Genomic DNA, 24700 nt, shown 5'->3' with positions numbered 1-24700 from the left:
CTTTGTCACCCTTCAGCTGTCGGTTAACACAACTCGATTCGGAGTTCAAGTGGACTTTCCAAATCAGGGTGTGTCACTTAGGATCCCATCCTTTTTCCCTTGAAAATCACCTCATTTTTTTTACTAAAAAATCTTCAGTAAGCTGAAGTGGCAGATTTTGAACTAGTAGATCTTAACGGATGGTTGGAATTAAAACTAAAGGACAATTAGGAACAAGGATTCAGAGGATCCATGTTTTTTTATTTTATTTTATATATATTTAGGAGGGGTATTTAATTGAGATTTTGAAGGATTTTAATTCTTTTAATGAATATATGAGTCTTCAATCAAGATTTTAAGTGATTCTTTGAAATTCAAGCTGTATTCAATTAGAATTTTAAGATGATTTATTAAAATTCTTAAAAATTCAGGTGTATTCAATTAGGATTTTAAAAAAATTTATAACATTTCAGGTATATTCAATTAGAAATTAATTTGAAAGAATTTGAGAAAGTTGAGGAATTAGAAAGAATTAGAGAGATTTTGTAGTGTATTTTAAACATCCACAAATCTTACATTTTTCTATAAAATTTCAAGAAATCTAAATCAAAATTTTATATAAAATATCTACAAATCATTTAAATTCTATAAAAGATTTATAAATTCATTAAAATATTTCAAATTCTCAATTGAATACCCTTAAATTTTGTTCGTGGGCAAAGGGGATCCAGGTCATTTCAGAATAGCAAAAAACTAGAAGGAGCCAGAGAAACTCACTTTTGAGTATAAACCCTAGCTCTCTGTTTCCAACGCTACTCCTTCGCTCTCTCTCACTCTCACTCTCTCTCTCTCCCTCTCTCTTCCCTCCTCCGTCGCTCCCTCCGTTGTCCGCCTTAACATCCGCATCGGCAACGATGTCATCCATGCTGGTACGCTCTCTGTCTTTCATTTTCTTTGCGTATGAGCTACTGTTTTGTGTTGTGCTTGCTAACTGTTTGTGAAAATGCCCGAACCGGACAAATTGAAATCGAAAACAGCAACCACAGATCATACTGTTGAAGGAGGGTACGGATACGTCGCAAGGGAAGGCGCAGCTGGTGAGCAATATAAACGCCTGCACGGCGGTGGCCGATGTGGTGAGGACCACGCTGGGTCCTAGGGGCATGGACAAGCTTATTCACGACGACAAGGGCAGCGTTACTATTTCCAATGATGGCGCCACCATCATGAAGTTGCTCGATATTGTTCACCCCGCTGCCAAGATCCTTGTCGACATCGCCAAGTCTCAGGATTCTGAGGTATGGGTTTTGAATGTTATCCGAATTCTATTTTACTTAATTACAAGCTCAAGAATTACGCTTGTGCTATGGAATTGCCGAATCAGTACTAGTGAATGTTTGGGAGTAATGCAGATGGAATGCCTACTTCAATTATATTTTTTTTCCAGCATATGTAGTGTTTGAAAGCGGGTGGGTGGCCTTGTAGCTTCGAAAGAATTTCTGTTAGGATTCAGCTTCCTGGCCAAAAATGAAAAATGAAAAATAAAAAACTAAAAAAGGAATGGTAGATCTGACAACCGACTTGGTATACTGCGGTATCTTCTGTTATAAGTGATGATAAAACCTTTCCATATTACATGGTTTAGAAGATTTTTAACCGTTTTTGTTTCCGGTGCAGGTTGGTGACGGAACCACAACAGTTGTTCTGCTTGCAGGGGAATTTCTGAAGGAGGCCAAGCCTTTCATTGAGGATGGGGTGCACCCACAAAGCTTGATAAAAAGTTATCGTACTGCTAGCTATTTGGTATGTGATAGGAATTAAATTTTCAATTACTACGTCTGATTCTTATAAAGAAATCTCTGTATGATTGAGATGTTTACTCTGGTATCTTTGTATCTTAAATATTATACATTGTGTGTAGGCAATTGAGAAAATCAAAGAACTTGCTGTAAGTATGGGCAAAAGCCTTGAAGAGAAGAAGCACCTGCTAGCTAAATGTGCGGCTACAACACTATCTTCAAAACTCATTGGTGGAGAAAAGGAATTTTTTGCATCCATGGTCGTGGATGCTGTCATTGCGATTGGTGATGAAGATCGTCTCAACATGATTGGAATAAAGAAGGTAAATTCCTAAAATAGATTTAGGAAGACCTCAATTTGAATGGTGTCCTTTGCCCATATTAAATATCTCTTTGTAATCCGCCAACTGTGTTAATAAGAGTTTTCCTGTGGCTTTAGACTTCTGACTGCATTTCAATAGACTGCATTCATTGAAATGATCAGAATAAGACATGTTCCATGAACCACTAGGATATTCGTTTAAGTTTGTTCTGAGCCCTTTATTGTTTGTTTTTTTCCGTACTAGTTAATCACAATGTAGGAGTAAAACATGAAGTTCACAAAGGGCTGCTTTACTGAAGTTCACAAAGAAGAATTTTGTCTTCTTTTCGGATCCTTTTTCTTTCTTCCATGTTGTTTGTGACATTTTATGTTCTTAAGATGTCCCTTGGATGTGCCTAGATTGAGACAGAAACATGGGCTAATTATTTCTGATGCGATGAAGAACATGTGGCCGCGACGAGATATGCCAATTAATAACTGCTCTATTGTCATGCTAAAGTCGGAGTATTTCAACCCAAAACCAATTGGCTATGGGTCGAGAGAACTCATGATTTTAAAATCGATATTTAATGCTTAGAAGTCCCATGTACTATGCATTTTATATGATTGAAATATTGAAACGATTTGACAATGGGTAAACCAAATTGTGGATAACACCTAGAAGCACAACCGGGTTTGAAAGGGTGAATCTGAATTTGTCCTAAAGTGTAGGAAGTCTGACTTGTTCTCACTATAAGCTATGGTTGATTTGGATGTCATTGCTGATGATGATGAATAGTATGCATTTAAAATTGCAAGTAAAATAGCCAACAAAATGCGCATTGAGACTTGGATTCTGATTCTGAATTTCAGACCAGTGGTTTCCGGTGACGGGGCAGAGCTGTTAACTGTTTTTCTCCATGAGTTTATGAAAACTAACTGTTAAGGACACCGTGAGGGTACAACAACAGCAAAGGAGGTTGGGAACGTACAGGCTGGTGCTGTGAGAGAGGGCTGGTGCTAAGGTACACGATTAGAGGGAGGGAGAGATGGGTTGGCAATGGGAGGAGTATATAGAGTTAAGAAAGAGAGAGAAAGAGGTAGGGGTGGGGGTGGGGTTGGGAATGGAAACTTAAGGATTGAGAGATGAGGGTGTGGGATATAGGTAAGTTAAAGAGGTTACAGGATTAACTTGGATAGGATAACTCACCAGTTTAGTTTCAAGGCATATTGTACGGAAAAATGGATGAATACTTCCAAATTTTGTCCAAGCTGAAGGTAGATGGTAGGCATGAAGGAAAGTTGTCCCTTCTAATCTTACTATTATTTATTGGGATTAGAAGGGACAACTTTCTTTATGAATAGTCCATCTTTTACCTTCAACCTGGACAGAAAATTGGGAAGTTTCATCCATTTTTTATTCAAGATGCGTTGAATCTAGTGAGCTATTTTATCCCAGCCAATTTTCCCTAACTCACCCTAAAAGATTTAACTTGTTGGATTTATATATCATCTTCTTCAAATGAGCATCAAGTTAAATAAAAGAACTCAAAACATGTGTCACCTATATTTAGTTTTTTTCACTAAAAAAAAAGCTTATGTATGTTAATTAAATTTTTGGACATTTGAATTTTGATTACTGTTTATGATAAAAGAGTTCCATACTGGTATGTTGTGATTGTTTTACATTCATTACACCATGTTTTATTGTCTCAACAAAAGTTACATTATCGTTTTTTTTTGGTCTTCAAAGTCTCCTTTTCCGTTTCTGTTTATCTGGCTTTTGATTTAGACTCTGGCACTATGTTCTGAAATTTTTTTGGGACAAGAATTGTTGTGGGTATTGATATTTCTTGGTTGTTTTCATTGTAGTAAAAGAAGGCTTAGTAGTGAACAACTAGTTTTGGCAGGACATGATAGCTTGAATTGAATGATGTGTAATGAGAAACTGGTTGCTTTACAGGTTTCTGGGGGCAACATGCGTGACTCCTTTTTAGTAAATGGTGTTGCCTTCAAGAAGACATTTTCATATGCTGGGTTTGAACAACAGCCAAAGAAGTTTCTTAATCCCAAAATACTTCTACTGAACATTGAATTGGAACTGAAATCTGAGAAAGAAAATGCTGAGATAAGGTAGGATTATTTGTTTCCTTTTGATATATTATAGTTGAATTCTATTACAATTTGTTTATACCACTTGAGGTTTTTCTTTCCACTGCAGGTTGTCGGATCCATCCCAGTATCAGTCCATTGTTGATGCAGAATGGAATATTATTTATGACAAGTTGGATAAGTGTGTGCAGAGTGGGGCCAAGGTTGTTCTTTCACGGCTGGCTATAGGCGATCTGGCAACACAGGTGGAAATTTTATCCTTGCTAAATGAGTTCAAAACTTGTTATCCACTTGATTGCTTTAATTTGTTTGGTAAAAGATCCAAAGAGAATTGGTAAAGTTTTTTCTGATTATTTTAATTTTTTAGGTAAATTCTGCACAAAATCTGTTTTCATGATTTCGGTAATGCAAAGAAGTGTATAAAAATCAAAGTTTGAATTGGCGTTGCACAAGGTGTTGCTTTGGGCTACGCAGTCTCGCACTATGTAGTGGTGATGCGTAAGCTATTCAAGACTTGCGTAGAGAATAGTGAAAAAAATATATACATACTTTCACCCAAAGCACAATTCAACAACATTTTCACATTCATGCATAATATAGAACTAAAGACATAGTTCAAGTTCAAGAACACCATAAACTTTAAAAAATAACCAAATTTTTATAAACATAATGATGATCTTATACTCCTATAAAAGCATCAGCACACTTATTTCACAAAACCCATTTGGTACAAATTAGAAGGAAAACTAACGAAGATCATCACAAAACCCAAACAAAATAAAAAAGTTACCCGGTTTGGCTGAAGGGCTGGCAAAATCGGAGGGTGATGGAGGAAGAGGCGTGAAACTTGATGGACCATGAAGGCTGCTGGAAAAAATTGAAAAGAAAAAGCACCAGGATATGAAAATTTATTGCACGTTTCATATCATATCTCATACATATTCACGAGATTTGGGGTATTCCGTTATATTTTTATGATATGTCACAAAAATACCGTCTGTGATTTGAGATCTCGCGTTATATTGCGCAATCTTGTGCGATATTTCAAATTATGATAGAAATTGAGAGCGTTTTGTCTGATCAGGCAAAAAGGCAATTTTCCCCTTAATTAAGTTTTATTCCAGGTTATACAATTTTAACCTTTTCACAAGATGACAACACAATCTTCATTTTATCACCGCTGGAAAATACAAATCTATGTTTAGCTCTGAGTTGTCCTAGTATGCATGACATTTGGTGGTTTGATTTTGATCCTGGTAGAACAACACAAGTAAAAATCAGTGATATTATGAAGTTTCATGGTTTCAATTTTTATAAAATGGTTGGATTGATAACTTGATATGTGATAATTTATATCATCCTGATAGTAAGTAAAATATCTTTGTGGCCATGTTAATGATGTAGAGTTTTATTGACAAATTTTCTTCTTTTCTTTCTGTGAACAGTATTTTGCAGATAGAGATATATTCTGTGCTGGACGCGTAACTGAAGAAGATCTGCACCGGGTAGCTGCTGCCACTGGTGGGACTGTGCAAACATCCATCAACAATGTTATTGATGAGGTTCCTACCTCATGCTCTTTCAGACCATATTTTATGTAGAATTGTGGGCATTTTTTCCTAGAGTTATGTTAGTGCCCTTCTTGAGTTGGGAAGCATCTCGCTTGTTCTCAGTCAACTGAAACTGTTTAGTTTTATTGATTTCTAGGTCCTCGGAACGTGCGAGTGTTTTGAGGAAAGGCAAGTTGGAAATGAGAGGTTTAATATATTTAGTGGATGTCCGTCAGGTAGGACAGCTACAATTGTTCTTCGTGGTGGAGCTGATCAAGTATGTCATTTGTTGAAGTTACTCAATTTGTCACATGTTCATAAGAACTCTTTGTTTCCTGTTTTCTTGTTTACTTTTTTGAAGTTTTGTTTTTTTCAATTCTGACCTCCATTATTCCCTGGGATTCTTATTTAGTTTATTGAGGAAGCTGAGCGAAGTTTACATGATGCTATTATGATTGTCAGAAGAGCGCTAAAGAATTCAACTGTAGTTGCTGGTGGTGGTGCTATAGATGTATGCATTTCTTAGCATTAGTGAGATCTCACGGTATCTGAGAAATATTGTAGGCCTTTATGATTGTTTTGTTAATTTTGATGGCAGATGGAAATCAGCCGGTACTTGCGGCAGAAAGCACATGAAATCAGGGGGAAGTCTCAGTTTTTCATCAACTCTTATGCAAAAGCTCTTGAGGTATGCTTTGTTGGGCTTTTATGTTACGCTGTAGTGGCTTAAACCAGTGCCAATACTTAAACTGCTCACCATTAAGAATTTTAAGGTCCCCGATAAATCTCTTATGTAATATGTATCTACTTCTGATTTCTAACTCATTGATATGGAATAGATGAACTTACTCATGCATTGTTTCCAAATTAATATTTAGTTTGAAACTTTTGAAATTAACATATAATCTTGGGTAATACTGGATTCTATGTTTAATAATTTAGTTTTTGCTTTGATCCAAGGATTTCAGTTCACTTCTCAATTGTAGTCATTGGAACTTGTTTCAAAGTTGGATTTTTATACTTTTAGTTTTTCCTTGGTCAACAGGGTCTATTCTTTTAGTTTAGCAGTTTTTGGATTTTTATTTCTTGAAGCTGTTCTCCTGAATTTCAAATGAGACAGAATGCCAGAATGAACTGTCATCACAGCCAATAGAGCTCTAGGTTTTTAATGTTTGCTTGGTTGGGCTTTGTGAGGAGTTGAACTGTTTTAGTACTTCAATGTAGCTGGGGTAACTATTGCCTCAAGCACCTAAGGTTAGTACTGCTTCTTTTATGTAGAGTGTAGTAAGATAGGGTTAACGTGTTTTTTCTGTTGGCTTATGTGTTTCATGGACTACTGGTCCATGCTTATCGTATTCATTGTGTTATCTCCGAATAATTGTTGTGTTTCTTATAAACAAAAAACAAAGAAGACTGTAGTACTCTTTGTGGCATTTATTTGTCATGATATCTAACCACTCTTGATATTAGTTTTACTATTTAAATAAATTTTTGTTTGTCTTGAATAACAACATTATTATGATATGTTTGGGATATAAGAAACATATCATAAACATGATACGTTAATGTTTTTTGTGCTGGGAATATAATGTCCAAAGGCTTTCTTAAGATGGAAAAAAATAAACGCTTTCTTTCTACTGCGAATGTATTTTGAATGAAGCGTAATTGTTGTCTTAATCAGCAGTGTTCCACTTATGTTGCAGGTTATCCCACGGCAGCTCTGTGATAATGCGGGATTTGATGCGACTGATGTGCTAAACAAACTTAGACAGAAACATGCGCATCCATCTGGTTGGGTTCTCACTTTATTTGACCTTGTTTATCTATGTATTTCATTATTTTGTTTGTAAGTTACAACTCATGCGTTGGAGCCAAAACAAACGTTCATTTCTTCTATTTATTGAAGGCAAGATTACTCTGTTAACTGCAAAGATGTAATGTGTTGGATGGTTATTCTAGTATTTGGCTTTTGATTAGTGATTAATTATATTTATTCGCTGAACGATTTAAACTTTTTAACAGGCGAGGGTGCACTTTATGGAGTAGACATCAACACAGGTGGAATTGCTGATTCATTTGCTAACTTTGTCTGGGAGCCAGCTGTTGTGAAGGTATCCTGTTATCTTTCTAACTGCGTAGATGTGTCACACACGAGTTAGTGATTTATTAGTTTTTAACAACGTAACACCCCATCATTTCCTGTAGATCAATGCTATAAATGCTGCTACCGAGGCTGCTTGCCTTGTTTTAAGTGTCGACGAGACAGTTAAAAACCCAAAGGTAATGTGATTTCCGTTTTCTATTTCTATGATTATGCCTACCTCACTTTCATATCTCCTGGAAAGTAGTCTTTTCGGACGTTCCTCTTAATCATAATTGTAGAGTTTATTTAGATATCAGGTAGCTAACTGTTGATATGGTGGTAAAGCAGTCCGAGAGTGCACAGGGAGAAGCTGCTGCAAGTGCCATGGGAGGTCGAGGGCGTGGAGGCGGTCGTGGGCGCGGGATGCGAAGACGATAGATTTGAGAAGGTTCTCAAAAACTCTGGAAGCTTTTTGTGTCAAGTCAGATGTGCTAAGTAGTCACTGGTCGGGAGGGATGTCGTATCTCTTGTTTGAACCAACGTTCCTGTCTATTCGCACTCTCCGCTGCCTCTCGGGGCCTTTTTATTTTTTTTAATTATGTTTTTACAAAAGACGCATCTTAAATTAATCTGAACTGCAAAAGAGGATTCGAACTTGGTTGCACAGAGGGGCGCACATTTGTTTAAGCCAATTTGGCAACTCTCACGTCTGCAGATTTAGGCATTGTTTGGTATCAAAGTGCAAAAGTATTTAACATTTTGTAGATGGATAATTCATTTGTTAATTTAGAATCAGTGTTGGGCTATGTGTTTTCAATTTTGGTTAGTTTTGTAAAAGTTAGAAAATGTAGGATATATTTCAATAGGTGACCCTTAAAATGGCCGTATTTCAAAAAATTTCCCAATGTTTTAGGGGTATAAATTGACAAAATCGGAAGGTCGTGGCCCACTTCGATGTACGCCCCCAAACGTTGGTGTAAAATGCACTCTATCCTATTTAAAAATACTCAAAAAACAGAGGAAATGACAGATTTTTGAATGAAGATGAAGATGGTCGATTGCGAATGTTGCAAATGCAATTTCGTTAAAAAATTTTAGTCATCCTAGCATTACCCTAGAGGCTAGGAGAGTGTTGGAAACATCTTAAAATTTAACCCAAAATAGTCATCCTGAACTCTCCTCTCTAAATTTTTGTTTTCAATAGGGGCGATAACGACGTTAAAATAACTTTTTGAGAATTTAAATCACGATTGAGAATTTACCAAAAATTGCAGTGCTTCTTAGTAGAAATGCAGCAAGCGCTTCCTAAAGAAGCACTTTGTCGTGTGATTTTGTCAGAAGCTGATTGAAGAGCCTTGCTTTTTCTACTTGGAATCAATGTTAAGGAGTTCCATCCATACAAAAGAAAAGAGCGAAGGCATTTCTGTGGTTAATGCTAAAACAAGTTATGAAGCAAATTTTGGGTGTCCGAGGACAAAATAAATAATGGTAATCCTGAACAAACACGCTCCTTATTTATGTTATTGCTAGAGATAGGAAACCCCGCCGGAGATCATCACAAAAGCTCCATGAATGACCTAAAACTGGAACTGCATTTCGGGACTGTATCCCAGACTCGCGAGGTTAGCAGCCATAGCCTTGTTCATCGGTGGTGGTCCGCATCGCAAAATCTGGTAACACCAAGGTTTCGAATTAGAAAGAAAGAAGGTTTGGAATTAGAGAGAGTGAGAGAGGGAGAGAGAGAGAGGGAGAAGTTACCTTAATATCCGGTGCTGGCGCCGGGCAGTAAGATTGAATAATTTCTCTTGATATGAATCCAACACCACCTTCCCATTGTTCAGGGGGCTGAAGATGGTATTTAACATTAATTATTTGAAATGCATAGAGAATATAAGCAAAGCAAGTTTCTGAAACGACATTCATCGTGTTCAAAACGAGAAAATCCAGAATGCCACACTGTTGTACATACTACAAAATTCTGAGCATCAATTTGTTTGACAGAAATGTGACAAATAGACAATCAAACGTATCAAACAAACACTAATCGCATACTGAACATATAACAACGCAATGTTGTAAGTTATTCATCTTTCACAAGATATTCTGAAAGGAAGAAATCCCCCCGGTAAAAGAATTTGTATTCAACTTCGGAAATAAATTTTGTGGAAAAGATCACGAGGCGCCCTTATGTGATTTCAAACTTTCTGGTATACCTAAAGCCTTTGCCACAAACTTTAACCGGATTACCTCGAGCTTGACGCTAATTTGACAATGTTTCGTTTGCAGTGTAATGTATCATATGTAATGATGTTGTGCAACACAGAGAGAAAGCAACTCGTCAAATTGGAAGTTTACAGACATAAGAGTGGCTTCAAAACCAAATTAAAGATACCTGATTCAAAACATAATAAATGTTGAAACGATTGGGAAAGTTACAGGAAAGATTGTCCAGCTCTTCCTGCATAGACAAAAATTATATAAAGTTAGACAATCGGCTAAACCTCCCAGTTTTACGGATTGTAAGCCAGGCAATTAACCATAATAAAACATCAATATTCGGCAAGTCTGTCAAACAATTAAGGATATATGAAGTTGTCAATGACATTATGCCATCAATGCTTTCATAAGAGAAACTGGACAGTAAATAGGACAAGTGATCCATCAAAAGAAAAAGAGAAGAGCATTGACACAAACAACTACATCTAGATTACGAAACCAAAATTAATCATGACACTGCAGACTTTTCCATCTTCAATAATATTGTACAGAGATGTGCTCCTAATGGTAAGAGAGACAGAAACCAAAGCAGTGCCCAGAACTTGACCTTGTCCCACACCTCCATTTCCTTCCCCCCGACATCTTCAAAGACCTACTGATTCCTTTCTAACCATATAACCCAACTCATGGCCACCATGACGACCCGTTTTAATCTGCCTTTTCTCTGCCACTTGATACTTTAAACTTCTCACTCGACAAACCCAACAAACATTAACCTCATTAAATATAGAGCATCACAGCTTTCAGCTCAATGGGCAAGAAAAGAAAAAACGTGATCCACTCTCCCCTGATCTTTTGCATAAAATACACCAACGTGAGCAAAAACAGGAAACTGGCTTTCGTGGAGTAAATCTCAGCTGTCAACCTTCCCATGTACCGCCAACCAAGCCAAAATATTTACCTTGTGAGGAACCTTTATTTCCAAATTAAGCTGAAAGGACAAGGACTGCCTGCTACGTGTCCAAACTTATTAGAATAGGATTTACAAGAAAATTTTGCCCTAAGGCTCAACTTTTACAACTGAACTTCTTGAAAGCATTGGTAAAAAAAAGATTACCTTACATGTATTGGACATATAGATATGAATACATACAACCTAATGTATAGATCTTTACTCTGGATATGGGTAAGTATTGAACGAATGGGAAAATGGAGCGCACAGAGAGAGAGAGAGAGAGAGAGAGTTTACTTTCAATAGGATGTCCTCATATGTGACGTTGGCATATAGAAGATGTACATTTGTTCTGTCACTGGGATTTTCCAATATGGCTCTAGCAACCTGTGAAACCAGAAGGACAAATAAAAACAATTATACCATCCCAAATGACGTGTGCAGAAAACAGAAGAAAAGTACCTTGTGTAATGCTCAGACAAACTCAATTACGTACCTGGAACATCGGAGTGACGCCAGTGCCTCCAGCTAGCATCCCAAAAGCTCTAACTTGGTTAGGTTGATACTTGAATCGTCCCTGGATGATTATATGGAAAAGGATTAACATCGCTTCAATTAATGTAGATAGTGCATTGCCTGAGAGATCTTTCGAAAATGAGGTATTAGTCCTAGAGAGAACTGAACGACAGTACTCCGCCAGTACTAATATATCAATTGTGGTGTCTGTCTCAACCAATAAGGGATGGTATCATAAACACATTTTATGGTTTCTCTACACCCGAGATTTTGAAAGTAGATTGACCTTGAATGCTTCAATAATTGCAGTAATTCCAATGAAGGGGAACACGTAGAATGTTAAGTTCCATAGACCTGTTAATCTATTTGGAGGGGATTAGAAGCTCCTAGCTTAAGTGTAGAAAGTCTGGAGGACTAACTTGTAGGGAAGTACTAGTTAACGTCATGAATGATTCAAAATCTCATAGAAAATACTGTATTTTTACCTAGAGTCTTTAACCTTGGTCCTAAAACAGCATCCTGATTATCCCGGGGTGATATTTACTGAAAATGCTGTTCAACGAATGGGTTTTAATGCTTTTTTCTTTTGTTCTACAGCTTTGTCTTCTTTGTTCCTTTTTAGTTGATATGGACTCTCAATTGATAGGAAAAAAATTACCTTAGGTCCTTTCACAGCTAGATAATCACCTTCACGCATCATTTGGAAGTGGTGAGACATCCTTCCTTGTGGATACATCTACCCATACGATAAAAAAAAAAATTAAAAAGTTATCAAACCATACAACATAGGCCAAGCAGGATAAGTGATTCATGAGAAATTTTAAAAAGAAAACAAACCTTTATGACTAATTCAAAGTATCCAACATCTGAATCCAAAGTTGTTGGGGTATATGGTTTGACGACTACTTCATTAAGGCTGTCCTTCCCTCTGTATGAAAACCCAACGAGTTACAAGAAACTAACCAATGAGTTACAAGAAACTATCAACAACAACAACAACAACAACAAAGCCTTTTCCCACTAAGTGGGGTCGGCTATATGAATCCTAGAACGCCATTGCGCTCGGTTTTGTGTCATGTCCTCCGTTAGATCCAAGTACTCAAGTCTTTTCTTAGGATCTCTTCCAAAGTTTTCCTAGGTCTTCCTCTACCCCTTCGGCCCTGAACCTCTGTCCCGTAGTCACATTTTCGAACCGGAGCGTCAGTAGGCCTTCTTTGCACATGTCCAAACCACCGGAACCGATTTTCTCTCATATTTCCTTCAATTTTGGCTACTCCTACTTTACCTCGGATATCCTCATTCCCAATCTTATCCTTTCTCGTGTGCCCATACATCCCACGAAGCATCCTCATCTCCGCTACACCCATTTTGTGTACGTGTTGATGCTTCACCGCCCAACATTCTGTGCCATACAACATCGCTGGCCTTATTGCCGTCCTATAAAATAAAATTTTCCCTTGAGCTTCAGTGGCCTACGACGGTCACACAACACGCCGGATGCACTCTTACACTTCATCCATCCAGCTTGTATTCTATGGTTGAGATCTCCATCTAATTCTCCGTTCTCTTGCAAGATAGATCCTAGGTAGCGAAAACGGTCACTTTTTGTGATATTCGCTAGATTGCTCCGGTCATTAGTGAGGATAAGTATATAAATGGATAGAGATAGGAAAGCAAACACAAGATGTACGTGGTTCACTCAGATTGGCTACGTCCACGGAATAGAGGAGTTCTTATTAATTGTGAAGGGTTTACACAAGTACATAGGTTCAAGCTCTCCTTTAGTGAGTACAAGTGAATGATTTAGTACAAATGACATTAGGAAATATTGTGGGAGAATGATCTCATAACCACGAAACTTCTAAGTACCGGAGTGTGGTATCGTCTTGACTTTCCTTATCTGTCTCATAGGTAGATATGGCATCTTCTCTGGAAGTACTCTTCCTCCATCCAGGGGTGGTATCTGTAACTGGTGGAGATGCACAAGGTAATGTATCAATGTCACTTGAAGCTTACTTGTAGTTTCAGGCTTGGTCAAGCGCGATACAAACCATGTAGTAGGAGTCCCCCAAGTCGCCGAGCTAGGGGATCTGCTGAAAGAGGTGACAGACAAGGTAAGCAATCAGAGATCCGGCTGATTGTTCACATTCTCCCTATCTTGCAGGCAGCATGAAGGATAAAGAGAAGAAAAATGAGAAAAGATGATATGGGATACTTTTGCTTTTGAAGAAGTAACTTTCCACAGGCTTATTCTTGAACTGGGCTGGAGGGTTTTCTGGTTTCCTCCAGAGTATAAGGCCGACTGAAGAATTTGAGGGTCAAAACAAGTCCATCAAATCTAGAGTACGTTCGACCCTGCTGATATAGGATACTTTTGCTTTTGACAAAGTAGTGGATGTATCGGCACTTGTGTTGTTACGCTTGTCTCCACATGCTTCCTTGTATCCTTCTCACTTGCCCTATCTGTTCCTCAGGCAGATGCGGTATCTTCCCTGGAAGCATAAGATGTTGAAGATGAGTACTCGAGAGCAATGCCAGGTAAGTAATCAGGTAAGGGGTTCCAGGCAGTCAGTTCCTGGCTGGAAGCTTGATTCCAAGTGCTGACTGATTGCTCTCTTTCTCCTTGTCTTGCAGGTAAGAACAAGGCCAAAGGAAAAGACGGGGAAAAAGCATGATATGGGATACTCTTGCTTTTAACCCTGATGATATGAGATATTCTTGCTCTAGTATAGCTTGTTTACAGAGGTATTATCGGGGGGAAAGAAAGCTGAATATTTCGAAAGGCTTCGTTGGGAGTGCCCTCTCAGATAAGAGGAAGGGTTGAGCATTTTTGCAGGTCTGCCTGTCCGTTGGGGATGGAGGTCGACATATATAGGAGTCTCCCTAACATCAAGTAATAATGCTATTCCTTTACCCTGCTTGGTCATAGCACGGTAGTGGGAGCTGCTAGCTTCACAAGTTTTAACTCTGTCAGAGCACTTTGAAAAAGTGGTCTGTGGTATCTGGAAAGTTGATGTTGCGTGTGAAGATTACAGACAAGCTTTATCCAAGGAGATCCAGCTCTTGAAGTTGGGAAAGTGGTGCCTCTTCGGTTTTCGAACAAGCAATCCTGTCGGGGATCCGGCTCTCGAGATTCGGAGAACGATGCCTCTTCGATTTTTGAGAAAGCAATCCTGCTGGGGGTCTGGCTCTCGAGATTCGGAGAGCGATGTCTTCGATTTTTGAGAAAGTAATCATGTTGGGAGTCTGGCTCTCGAGATTCGGAGGGCGGTGCCTCTTCGATTTTGGAGCAAGCAATCTTGTTGGGAGTGTTTTCTCGAATGTGAGTAAAGGTTGGGCATGTTTGCTAGTCTACCTTGCCACGAAGCACAGAGGTTGACACACAGGGACTTTCCAATTATCCAGCAGTGGTACTGTTCCTTTACCCTCTCTTCGATTTTTGAGAAAGTAATCATGTTAGGAGTTTGGCTCTCGAGATTCGGAGGGCGGTGCCTCTTCGATTTTGGAGCAAGCAATCTTGTTGGGAGTGTTTTCTCGAATGTGAGTAAAGGTTGGACATGTTTGCTAGTCTACCTTGCCACGAAGCACAAAGGTTGACACACAGGGACTTTCCAATTATCCAGCAGTGGTACTGTTCCTTTACCCTCTCTTCGATTTTTGAGAAAGTAATCGTGTTGGGAGTTTGGCTCTCGAGATTCGGAGGGCGGTGCCTCTTCGATTTTGGAGCAAGCAATCTTGTTGGGAGTGTTTTCTCGAATGTGAGTAAAGGTTGGGCATGTTTGCTAGTCTACCTTGCCACGAAGCACAGAGGTTGACACACCGGAACTTTCCAATTATCCAGCAGTGGTACTGTTCCTTTACCCTTGTGGGTAATAATATGGTAGCTAGACCTTCAAAATTTATGTGTCTAACTTTGTTAGTGTTGTTTCTTTGCTATTCTTTTACCCTTCTTGGTCAGAGCGATGTAGTGGGAGCTGCAAGCTTCACGTGACTCAACTTTGTCAGAGAACTTTGGCAAAGTTATATGTGGTACCCATGAGCTACTGTTGCGTGTGGGAAGTGGGTGATTGAACAGTACGATTCATGTGTTTTCTACTTCGCCAAAAATCTTCGACAGAATGCCCATAATTTCCGCAAAGCTGAGTGTGCGTGTGACAGGTGCTGACAAGGCTGGAAAAGTAGGTGCCTCTTCAATTTCTAAGATCGGCCCTCGTGGTCTCTGAGCAGCCCAGCTTTTGAGAAAGCAAGCCTCTTCGATTTCTGAGATCGGCCTTCGTGGTCTTTGAGCAGCCCAGCTTTTGAGAAAGCAAACGCCTCTTCGATTTCTGAGATCGACCCTCGTGGTCTCTGAGCAGCCCAGCTTTTGAGAAAGCAAACGCCTCTTCGATTTCTGAGCAGGCGCCTCTTCGATTTCTGAAGCTTCGTCGAGTGCAGATTTTTATAGGGGCTGACATTAAGTTCCAAAGCACACTTGAATATCCACCAGTAGAAGCTCCATTCTTGCACTTCTAAGATCTTGATTTGTCCGACCTCTTCTCTCTTCAACACCTTTGAAAATGTCTGGCCCCTCCGACCGTCGTTTTGACTTGAACCTTGTTGAAGAGGCAGCCCCGCCTTCTCCAGACAACATATGGCGCCCATCCTTCGTCTCCCCTACTGGTCCTCTTACCGTTGGGGATTCCGTGATGAAGAATGATATGACCGTTGCGGTAGTGGCTAGGAACCTTCTCACTCCCAAAGATAACAGACTACTTTCCAAACGGTCTGAAGAGTTGGCTGTTAAGGATTCTCTGGCTCTTAGTGTTCAGTGTGCAGGTTCTATGTCTAATATGGCCTAACGTCTATTTGCTCGAACCCGCCAAGTTGAATCATTGGCGGCTGAAGTGATGAGTCTCAAACAGGAGATTAGAGGGCTCAAGCATGAGAATAAACAGTTGCACCGGCTCGCACATGACTATGCTACAAACATGAAGAGGAAGCTTGACCAGATGAAGGAATCTGATGGTCAGGTTTTACTTGATCATCAGAGATTTGTGGGTTTGTTCCAAAGGCATTTATTGCCTTCGTCTTCTGGGGCTGTACCGCGTAATGAAGCTCCAAATGATCAACCTCTGATGCCTCCTCCTTCTAGGGTTCTGTCCAGTACTGAGGCTCCGAATGATCCCCCTCCGGTGCCTTCTCTTTCTGGGGCTCTACCGACTGCTGAGACTTCTCCTAAGCAACCTTTGTGAAGGCTCCCTCTTGTTTGTTTATTTTGACTCAAGTATATGTACATATTTGTAACTTATCGGGGATATCAATTAATAAGCTTTCCTTCATTTCAACGTATTGTGTTAAATACACCAAAGCCTTCTTCGCTAAGTTCTTTGAATTTTCTTTTGTTGAAGCTTGTATGTTGAAGCTTTGTGAGTAGAGCATGTAGGTTGAGGGAGTGTTCCCTTAATTTCCCGAGTGAGGAAAACTTCTCGGTTGGAGACTTGGAAAATCCAAGTCACTGAGTGGGATCGGCTATATGAATCTTAGAACGCCATTGTGTTCTGTCCTGTGTCATGTCCTCCGTTAGATCCAAGTACTCTAAGTCTTTTCTTAGGGTCTCTTCCTAGGTTTTCCTAGGTCTTCCTCTACCCCTTCGGCCCTGAACCTCTGTCCCATAGTCGCATCTTCTAATCGGAGCGTCAGTAGGCCTTCTTTGCACATGTCCAAACCACCGTAACCGATTTTCTCTCATCTTTCCTTCAATTTCTGCTACTCCTACTTTACCCCGGATATCCTCATTCCTAATCTTATCCTTTCTCGTGTGCCCACACATCCAACGAAGCATCCTCATCTCCGCTACACCCATTTTGTGTACGTGTTGATGCTTCACCGCCCAACATTCTGTGCCATACAGCATCGCCGGCCTTATTGCCGTCCTATAAAATCTTCCCTTGAGCTTCAGTGGCATACGGCGGTCACACAACACGCCGGATGCACTCTTCCACTTCATCCATCCAGCTTGTATTCTATGGTTGAGATCTCCATCTAATTCTCCGTTCTTTTGCAAGATAGATCCTAGGTAACGAAAACGGTCGCTCTTTGGTATTTCTTGATCTCCAATCCTCACCCCTAACTCGTTTTGGCCTCCATTTGCACTGAACTTGCACTCCATATATTCTGTCTTTGATCGGCTTAGGCGAAGACCTTTAGATTCCAACACTTCTCTCCAAAGGTTAAGCTTTGCATTTACCCCTTCCTGAGTTTCATCTATCAACACTATATCGTCTGCGAAAAGCATACACCAAGGAATATCATCTTGAATATGTCCTGTTAACTCATCCATTACCAACGCAAAAAGGTAAGGACTTAAGGATGAGCCTTGATGTAATCCTACAGTTATGGGAAAGCTTTCGATTTGTCCTTCATGAGTTCTTACGGCAGTCTTTGCTCCTTCATACATATCCTGTATAGCTTGGATATATGCTACTCGTACTCCTTTCTTCTCTAAAATCCTCCAAAGAATGTCTCTTGGGACCCTATCATACGCTTTTTCCAAATCTATAAAGACCATGTGTAAATCCTTTTTCCCATCTCTATATCTTTCCATCAATCTTCGTAAGAGATAGATTGCCTCCATGGTTGAGCGCCCTGGCATGAACCCGAATTGGTTGTCCGAAACCCGTGTCTCTTGCCTCAATCTATGCTCAATGACTCTCCCAGAGCTTCATTGTATGACTCATTAGCTTAATACCCCTATAGTTCATGCAATTTTGTACATCGCCCTTATTCTTGTAGATAGGCACCAAAGTGCTCGTTCGCCACTCATTTGGCATCTTCTTCGTTTTCAAAATCCTATTGAAAAAGTCAGTGAGCCATGTTATACCTGTCTCTCCCAAAACTTTCCACACTTCGATTGGTATATCGTCTGGGCCTACTGCTTTTCTATGCTTCATCTTCTTCAAAGCTACAACCACTTCTTCCTTCCGGATTCTACGATAAAAAGAGTAGTTTCTACACTCTTCTGAGTTACTCAACTCCCCTAAAGAAGCACTCCTTTCATGTCCTTCATTGAAAAGATTATGAAAATAACCTTTCCATCTGTCTTTAACCGCGTTCTCTGTAGCAAGAACCTTTCCATCCTCATCCTTGATGCACCTCACTTGGTTTAGGTCCCTTGTCTTCTTTTCCCTTGCTCTAGCTAGTTTATAGATATCCAACTCTCCTTTGGTATCTAGTCGCTTATACATATCGTCATAAGCCGCTAACTTAGCTTCTCTCACAGCTTTCTTCGCCTCTTGCTTCGCTTTTCTATACCTTTCACCATTTTCATCGGTCCTATCCTTGTATAAGGCTTCACAACATTCCTTCTTAGCCTTCACCTTTGTTTGTACCTCCTCATTCCACCACCACGATTCATTTTGGTGTGGGGCAAAGCCCTTGGACTCTCCTAATATCTCTTTTGCTACTTTTCGGATACAACTAGCCATGGAATCCCACATTTGGTTAGCTTCCCCCTCTCTATCCCACACACACTGGGTGATTACTTTCTCTTTGAAAATGGCTTGTTTTTCTTCTTTTAGATTCCACCATCTAGTCCTTGGGCACTTCCAAGTCTTGTTCTTTTTTCTCACTCTTTTGATATGTACATCCATCACCAACAAGCGATGTTGATTAGCCACGCTCTCTCCTGGTATAACTTTGCAATCCTTACAAGTTATACGATCCCCTTTCCTCATTAGGAGAAAATCTATTTGTGTTTTTGACGACCCACTCTTGTAGGTGATCACATGTTCTTCTCTCTTCTTAAAGAAGGTGTTGGCTAAGAAGAGATCATATGCCATTGCAAAATCCAAGATAGCTTCCCCATCCTCGTTTCTCTCCCCAAAACCATGGCCACCATGAAAACCTCCATAGTTGCCTGTCTCCCTGCCCACGTGTCCATTTAAATCTCCTCCTATAAATAACTTCTCCGTCTGAGCAATTCCTTGCACCAAGTCTCCAAGGTCTTCCCAAAATTTCTCCTTCGAACTCGTATCCAACCCTACTTGAGGTGCGTACGCACTAATCACATTGATAAGTTCTTGTCCTATTACAATCTTGATTGCCATGATTCTATCTCCTACCCTCTTAACATCTACAACATCTTGTGTCAAGGTCTTGTCCACGATGATGCCAACACCGTTTCTCGTTCTATTTGTGCCCGAATACCATAGTTTAAACCCTGAGTTTTCTAGATCCTTTGCCTTACGCCCAACCCACTTAGTTTCTTGTAGGCACATAAAATTTATCCTTCTCCTCACCATAACTTCTACTACTTCCATAGATTTTCCCGTCAAGGTTCCTATATTCCACGTTCCTAAACGCATTTTGCTCTCTTGAACTCTACCCTTCTGTCCTAGCTTCTTCACCCTTCCCCGTCTAATAGGATCAAAGTACTTCTTTTGTGTGTCCCGTGTAAAGTTGATAGGAGCATATGCTCCCAAACAACTTTGAGTGGAGTCGTTCGAAAAGAAGTTTCTATAGCCCCCTTGCTCATTTAACACTGCATCCGGGTGCCGATGGAGATACAGCGACCCTTGCTCACTTATCACTGTGCTCGGGCCACACAGCACGCCACTTACGGGTGACGCCCTAGCTTTAGCGCGATTTCGTTCTGGATTCATTTTCATAAGGATTCGACGTAATCATGGAGTGCCGGCTGTCGACTACCTGACGCCCTCCCCCTCCTCCTTTATCCGGGCTTGGGACCGGCAATGTAAGATAAACTTACACGGCGGAGTTAGTTACAAGAAACTATCATGATAGCAAAAATCAAGCATACAAGAATTATAGAAGTATCAAACATGTTGAAACTAAGCATGACCTGTTCAAAGGAATAAAAACGAACCAAACCTGCAACTCATATGCTGTCCAATAGGGAGTCCCAACACTGCTGATGGAGTTGGAAGAGCAAATTTAAATTTAGCAACATTATGGCTGAGCTGAGTGCGTTTAACAAGTTTAAATTCCTTGAATTTGTCAGGATCCAAGCAACCTAAGAAGACACATGGTATTAGGCATATTCTGCAAACGCATATCCACAGAAATATATGGAGCATACAGTGAAGACAAATGTTAATCAACTAGAAATTCCTTGAAAGTAGGACTTCTTGTTGTCTTGGGGATATGACATTTTAATTACAGAATGGTGAATGCCACAAAAGGTAAAATGCTAAAATTATGATATAACTATCAGTCGTCTGCAAATGGTTCTTTGCAATATCAAGTAAGCTTCCTGTGATTTGGTTTTACTTAAATTCTTATTGTATTCCTTCAGCTCCTGTACATTTGAAGCACAAGAAATGTCCAAAGGGGCTTTCAATATAGCAAATGTATAAAAATATGAGTGGCGGTTCGATTAGATTCCCACAAATAGTGAAAGCTGCAGATGTCCTCCAGCCATCTCGTTTGTAGTTCAATAATAAAAAAGGACTAACTTTTAGGTTCTTCAAGGTTCACTGCTTGAAAAAATAAGCAATATCGGAAATCATTTGATCATCTAAACTGTGATGACAAACAACCAATATGATGATGGTAATCAAATGGTTATATAAATCTTGATCTGGCTGATTATTTTGCAAGCATGAACTTAAAGGCGGACTCAAAAGATGGATAGTGCTACGCAAGTCAGAAGTGAACGTCCAAACAAGCAGGATTCATTCAATCACTGAATTTTCTTTCAACAGAAATATAAGTCTTTGGGAGATAACAGAACAGAGAAGTAGTTGAAACCAAGTGAAGAAGAATAAAAATAAAATAAGTAGCTGAAAATAACTATGCTTCTGCAAATGCAACAAAGGAAACTAATGACTGGAAAGGAAAGGCATGAATGACATGTACGTAGGAAGTCTGCAAATTCCAAAAGTCACTTGTTCTACTCTGCGGCCGAGTAAACTTAGAACAGATGAGTGTATAAAAACAAGAAGAAACAAAATATGTTTCTTACAATCTTTGATCTTCCTTCCACCATGAAGATAACATAAAGATGAGTCATACATTGCAAACAATCACACGTGCAATATGATGTCATCACGGCTCATATTGGTTGGGGTTAAAACTCTAGAAGGTCAAGCAAAAGCAGTAGATTGAACCTTTTGGATGCAGCATGTTGTTCTATAATGCATTGCACAGTCAGTATTAGCATGAAAGATTGATTTTGCTCAAATCAGAATCGTTGAACTTGTAGAATATTTCATAGGGTAAAAGGAAAGATAACTATTAAAATAGCAGAGGTGCCCAGCTCTATATGATAAGTGTAAATTTCTTTAATAAATAATGAACCTAATCATACTCGTATCAACAGCCACTCGCACACACGCCCTCAAGTCGCTAATCAATATTTTGCTTTTGTTTGTCCTGATTCTAACACCACACTGAGTACTCCTCCTTTGATTCTTAGAAACGGTAAGCTAGAACCGGCCTGCCAAATACATCTAAGTTTCTTACTAATAAATGAAGCCTAGTGGCACCCGCATAAATTCTCAAAGAACAAGCCCCCTACCGGCCATAGGAAAAGGATAAGTATCATTTCTGAAATCAAATATCTGCTTTCTATATATAATTATAGTAGGAATTGCAAAGTATTTTTCTTGTAATGACAGAAAACTGCGTTAGGAATTGTGAATGTAATAGATTCGTTATCATAGGGCGCCATGTCGAAAAAAGTTGATATAGCTGACCAAAAACTAGAAAGAATTAAGGTCTAGTAGAACTGAGAGTTTGAATCCGAATCGAATTTAATCACAGACTAGATTCATCATTCATAGCATAGCATAGCATAGCATAGCAATCAACTTGATATTTGAACCATGTCAGTGTCCCTGGAGCCCTGGAGCCCTGGAGCACATTGCGCGCGCACACACACATAGCAATCTGCTTGAAACCCATCATCAAAACAGTCAACGCAACAGGTAGAATCCAATCAGTCCATCTGAATGATATGGTTTCAAATGAATCCAGGTATATTCCGGAAAGCTTAAAAAAAGAAAACTTGGACTGACAAATAAAGCATAGAAAGGGAAGAATGGATGACTGGAAGAAGAAGAAGAAGAAGAAGAAGAAGAAGAGACCTTTCTGTTTTGTTTTGTTGGTGATGTAGAAATAGTAGGCCGTACCAACACCAATGACCACCACAGCCATTGCGATGCTTACCGTTTCTGCTCTGTGCCTCTGCAACAATTCCATTCTTCTTCTTCTTCCTTCCCACTCCCACACCAAACACAAACAAAAACTCAAGACTCACAACAACTCTCTCCCTTTTTCCGGTATGCAAAAATTTGGTCGCAGTTTTTTTCTGCTTAATTTCTTTTTGTTTTCTATTTATAAAAGTCGTCGGACATTTTTTGTTTTGTTTTGTTTTTATATTTAAAAAATAATAACTCACGCTCGGAATGCAGCACGTGTGAGAACTAGTGTCTTATTTTGGGGTCTTGCTCTCCCAAGGTTTCATCTGAGTATATGTAAGAATCAAATTCATATTAGTCACAAGATTGCATTAGTTTCTAAATGCTTAAAATATTTGACAAATTAATAAAGCAAAACTAACTTAAAATCTATCAAATATGTCACTTAGTACTAAATCTGGTGGTATTCCTCTTCACTTGTAAGTGAGTCATTTTAGGTTAAAATCTCGTAGATGGCGAATTATGAACCAAATTAGGTTGCTCATTGTGTGGCTTAACCGAACTCCTCCCTTCCCTTAGTGTAAAAATATATCTTTATAATAAATAAATAAAATCCATCAACCATTAGGAAACTTATTTTCTTGTTTTACTTTATTAAGTTGTTAAATATGTCTTTGGATCTAAAACTAATTCAATCTTGTAGCTAATATGCATTTGGTCCACGCAGGTCCTGAAAATGAGGACCTTAGGAGAGCATGGCTCTTGATGATTGTATAAAATGGATAAAACTTTCCTCCTCTATAAGAAGGATTTCATCCGACAAATAACATCATTAAAAGATCAAGTATAAAAATTATTCGCTTTGAAGACTATTTAGTCATCATATGAATCGAATAAAAAGGATCCTTTCGTTGTTAATAAAACTCTACTTCAACTCATTTTTCTCTAACAAAAAGAGTTTAATGTGTTTTGTGAATGATTAGGAGTATGACACTTGTCAATTAAGTGTTGCATTCTTGTGATTCACAAAGCACGTGATGTTGCCACATGACTGAGAATTTGAATTGTCACATTCCGGCCCAAGCCCCCCACATTTTGGGCTCGACTCCGCCGTAGCACGATATTATCCTCTTTGGGCCCCAACCATGTCCTCATGGTTTTGTTTATGGGAACTCACACGAGAACTTCCCAGTGAGTCACCCATCATGGGATTTCTCTCGGGCGAACTCACTTAACTTCGGAGTTCCGATGGAACCTGAAGTCAGTGAGCTCCCAAAATGCCTCGTGCTAGGTAGAGATGGGAATATACATATAAGACTTACATTATCCACTCCCATGGGTGATATGGGATGTTACAATCCACCCCCCTTAGGGGCCTGACATCTTCGTCGGCACACTCTCGGCCAGTGATTGGCTCTGATACCAAATTGTCACATCTCGACCCGGGCCCCCATCACATTCTGGGCTCAACTCCGCCGTAGCACGATATTGTCCGCTTTGGGCCCCAACCACGCCCTTACGGTATTGTTTTTGGGAACTCAAACGAGAACTTCCCAATGGGTCTCGCGCGAACTCGTTTAACTTCGGAGTTCCGATGGAGCCCGAAGCCAGTGAGCTCCCAAAAGGCCTCGTGCTAGGTAGAGATGGGAATATACATATAAGGCTTACAAGATCCATTCCCCTCGATGATGTGGGATGTTACATGAGGTGTGACATTACTCCCATCAAAATGAATTTGGTTTATACATATTACTAGAAAGCGCTGTTGCGCGTTGTCGTGGGTAAAAAAACTGCATCAAATAGTCTTGGAATGATGCAGAGATAGTGTCATAGAATATTAACATTATTGATAGCGGAAAGGTTTAAATATTTTTATAAAGAAAATGCTTGATATATGCAACCTGCATAGAAGAGATTGCAACATTTTTGTTTGTGTGCACACAAAAATAATACAGTCATCCATTATACTTTAGTAGTTTCTTATGGTTTTCGATTGGTACCAGCATTTATATACAAAAGATTATAAAATGCTGGTGTATATGCATGCAAAAAA

General features: G+C 39.4%; 2 protein-coding genes across 5 annotated transcripts; one reads left to right on the top strand and one right to left on the bottom strand.

Moving 5' to 3' along the window:
• Positions 1-697: 697 nt before the first annotated feature.
• Positions 698-8630, top strand: LOC103418946 (T-complex protein 1 subunit eta). 3 transcript variants are annotated; one of them, XM_070807350.1, is made up of 14 exons: positions 698-908; positions 1017-1277; positions 1657-1782; positions 1901-2101; positions 4043-4212; positions 4301-4436; positions 5637-5753; positions 5899-6018; positions 6154-6252; positions 6340-6429; positions 7445-7532; positions 7764-7852; positions 7947-8021; positions 8170-8630. In XM_070807350.1, the coding sequence occupies exons 1-14, from the start codon at positions 894-896 to the stop codon at positions 8260-8262; spliced, it is 1680 nt and encodes a 559-aa protein (XP_070663451.1). In that variant the 5' UTR covers positions 698-893; the 3' UTR covers positions 8263-8630. The 3 variants fall into 3 exon arrangements, with proteins under 3 accessions (XP_070663451.1, XP_070663452.1, NP_001315758.1); XM_070807351.1 differs by having other exon boundaries at positions 8135-8630; NM_001328829.1 differs by having other exon boundaries at positions 803-908; positions 8173-8581.
• A 536-nt stretch (positions 8631-9166) lies between these two features.
• LOC139189296 (NADH--cytochrome b5 reductase 1-like) lies at positions 9167-22861 on the bottom strand. 2 transcript variants are annotated; one of them, XM_070807968.1, is made up of 9 exons: positions 22594-22861; positions 20378-20519; positions 12347-12437; positions 12168-12245; positions 11490-11570; positions 11291-11380; positions 10217-10282; positions 9583-9669; positions 9167-9494 (listed from the first exon to the last, which is right to left on the bottom strand). In XM_070807968.1, exons 1-9 carry the CDS (start codon positions 22706-22708, stop codon positions 9402-9404), a joined length of 843 nt encoding a protein of 280 aa, XP_070664069.1. In that variant the 5' UTR covers positions 22709-22861; the 3' UTR covers positions 9167-9401. The 2 variants fall into 2 exon arrangements, with proteins under 2 accessions (XP_070664069.1, XP_070664070.1); XM_070807969.1 differs by having other exon boundaries at positions 20378-22396; positions 22594-22794.
• Between the last annotated feature and the right edge of the window lie 1839 nt (positions 22862-24700).

Source organism: Malus domestica, chromosome 11 (genome assembly GCF_042453785.1).
Source record: "Malus domestica chromosome 11, GDT2T_hap1".
NCBI classification, from domain to species: domain Eukaryota; kingdom Viridiplantae; phylum Streptophyta; class Magnoliopsida; order Rosales; family Rosaceae; genus Malus; species Malus domestica.
The sequence above is the reverse complement of the archived record's forward strand: the minus strand, read 5'-3'. Positions and strand labels throughout refer to the sequence as shown.

Excerpts from the sequence above, each read along its gene's own strand:
- LOC103418946 (XM_070807350.1), top strand. Across the intron at positions 5,754-5,898 it reads TCAACAATGTTATTGATGAG|GTCCTCGGAACGTGCGAGTG; the intron begins GTTCCTACCTCA and ends ATTGATTTCTAG. Across the intron at positions 6,019-6,153 it reads TTCGTGGTGGAGCTGATCAA|TTTATTGAGGAAGCTGAGCG; the intron begins GTATGTCATTTG and ends ATTCTTATTTAG.
- LOC139189296 (XM_070807968.1), bottom strand. The coding sequence starts at position 22,708 with ATGGAATTGTTGCAGAGGCACAGAGCAGAAACGGTAAGCATCGCAATG. Across the intron at positions 12,438-20,377 it reads GGACAGCATATGAGTTGCAG|AGGGAAGGACAGCCTTAATG; the intron begins GTTTGGTTCGTT and ends GTTTTCATACAG. Across the intron at positions 10,283-11,290 it reads ATGAGGACATCCTATTGAAA|GAAGAGCTGGACAATCTTTC; the intron begins GTAAACTCTCTC and ends TTGTCTATGCAG.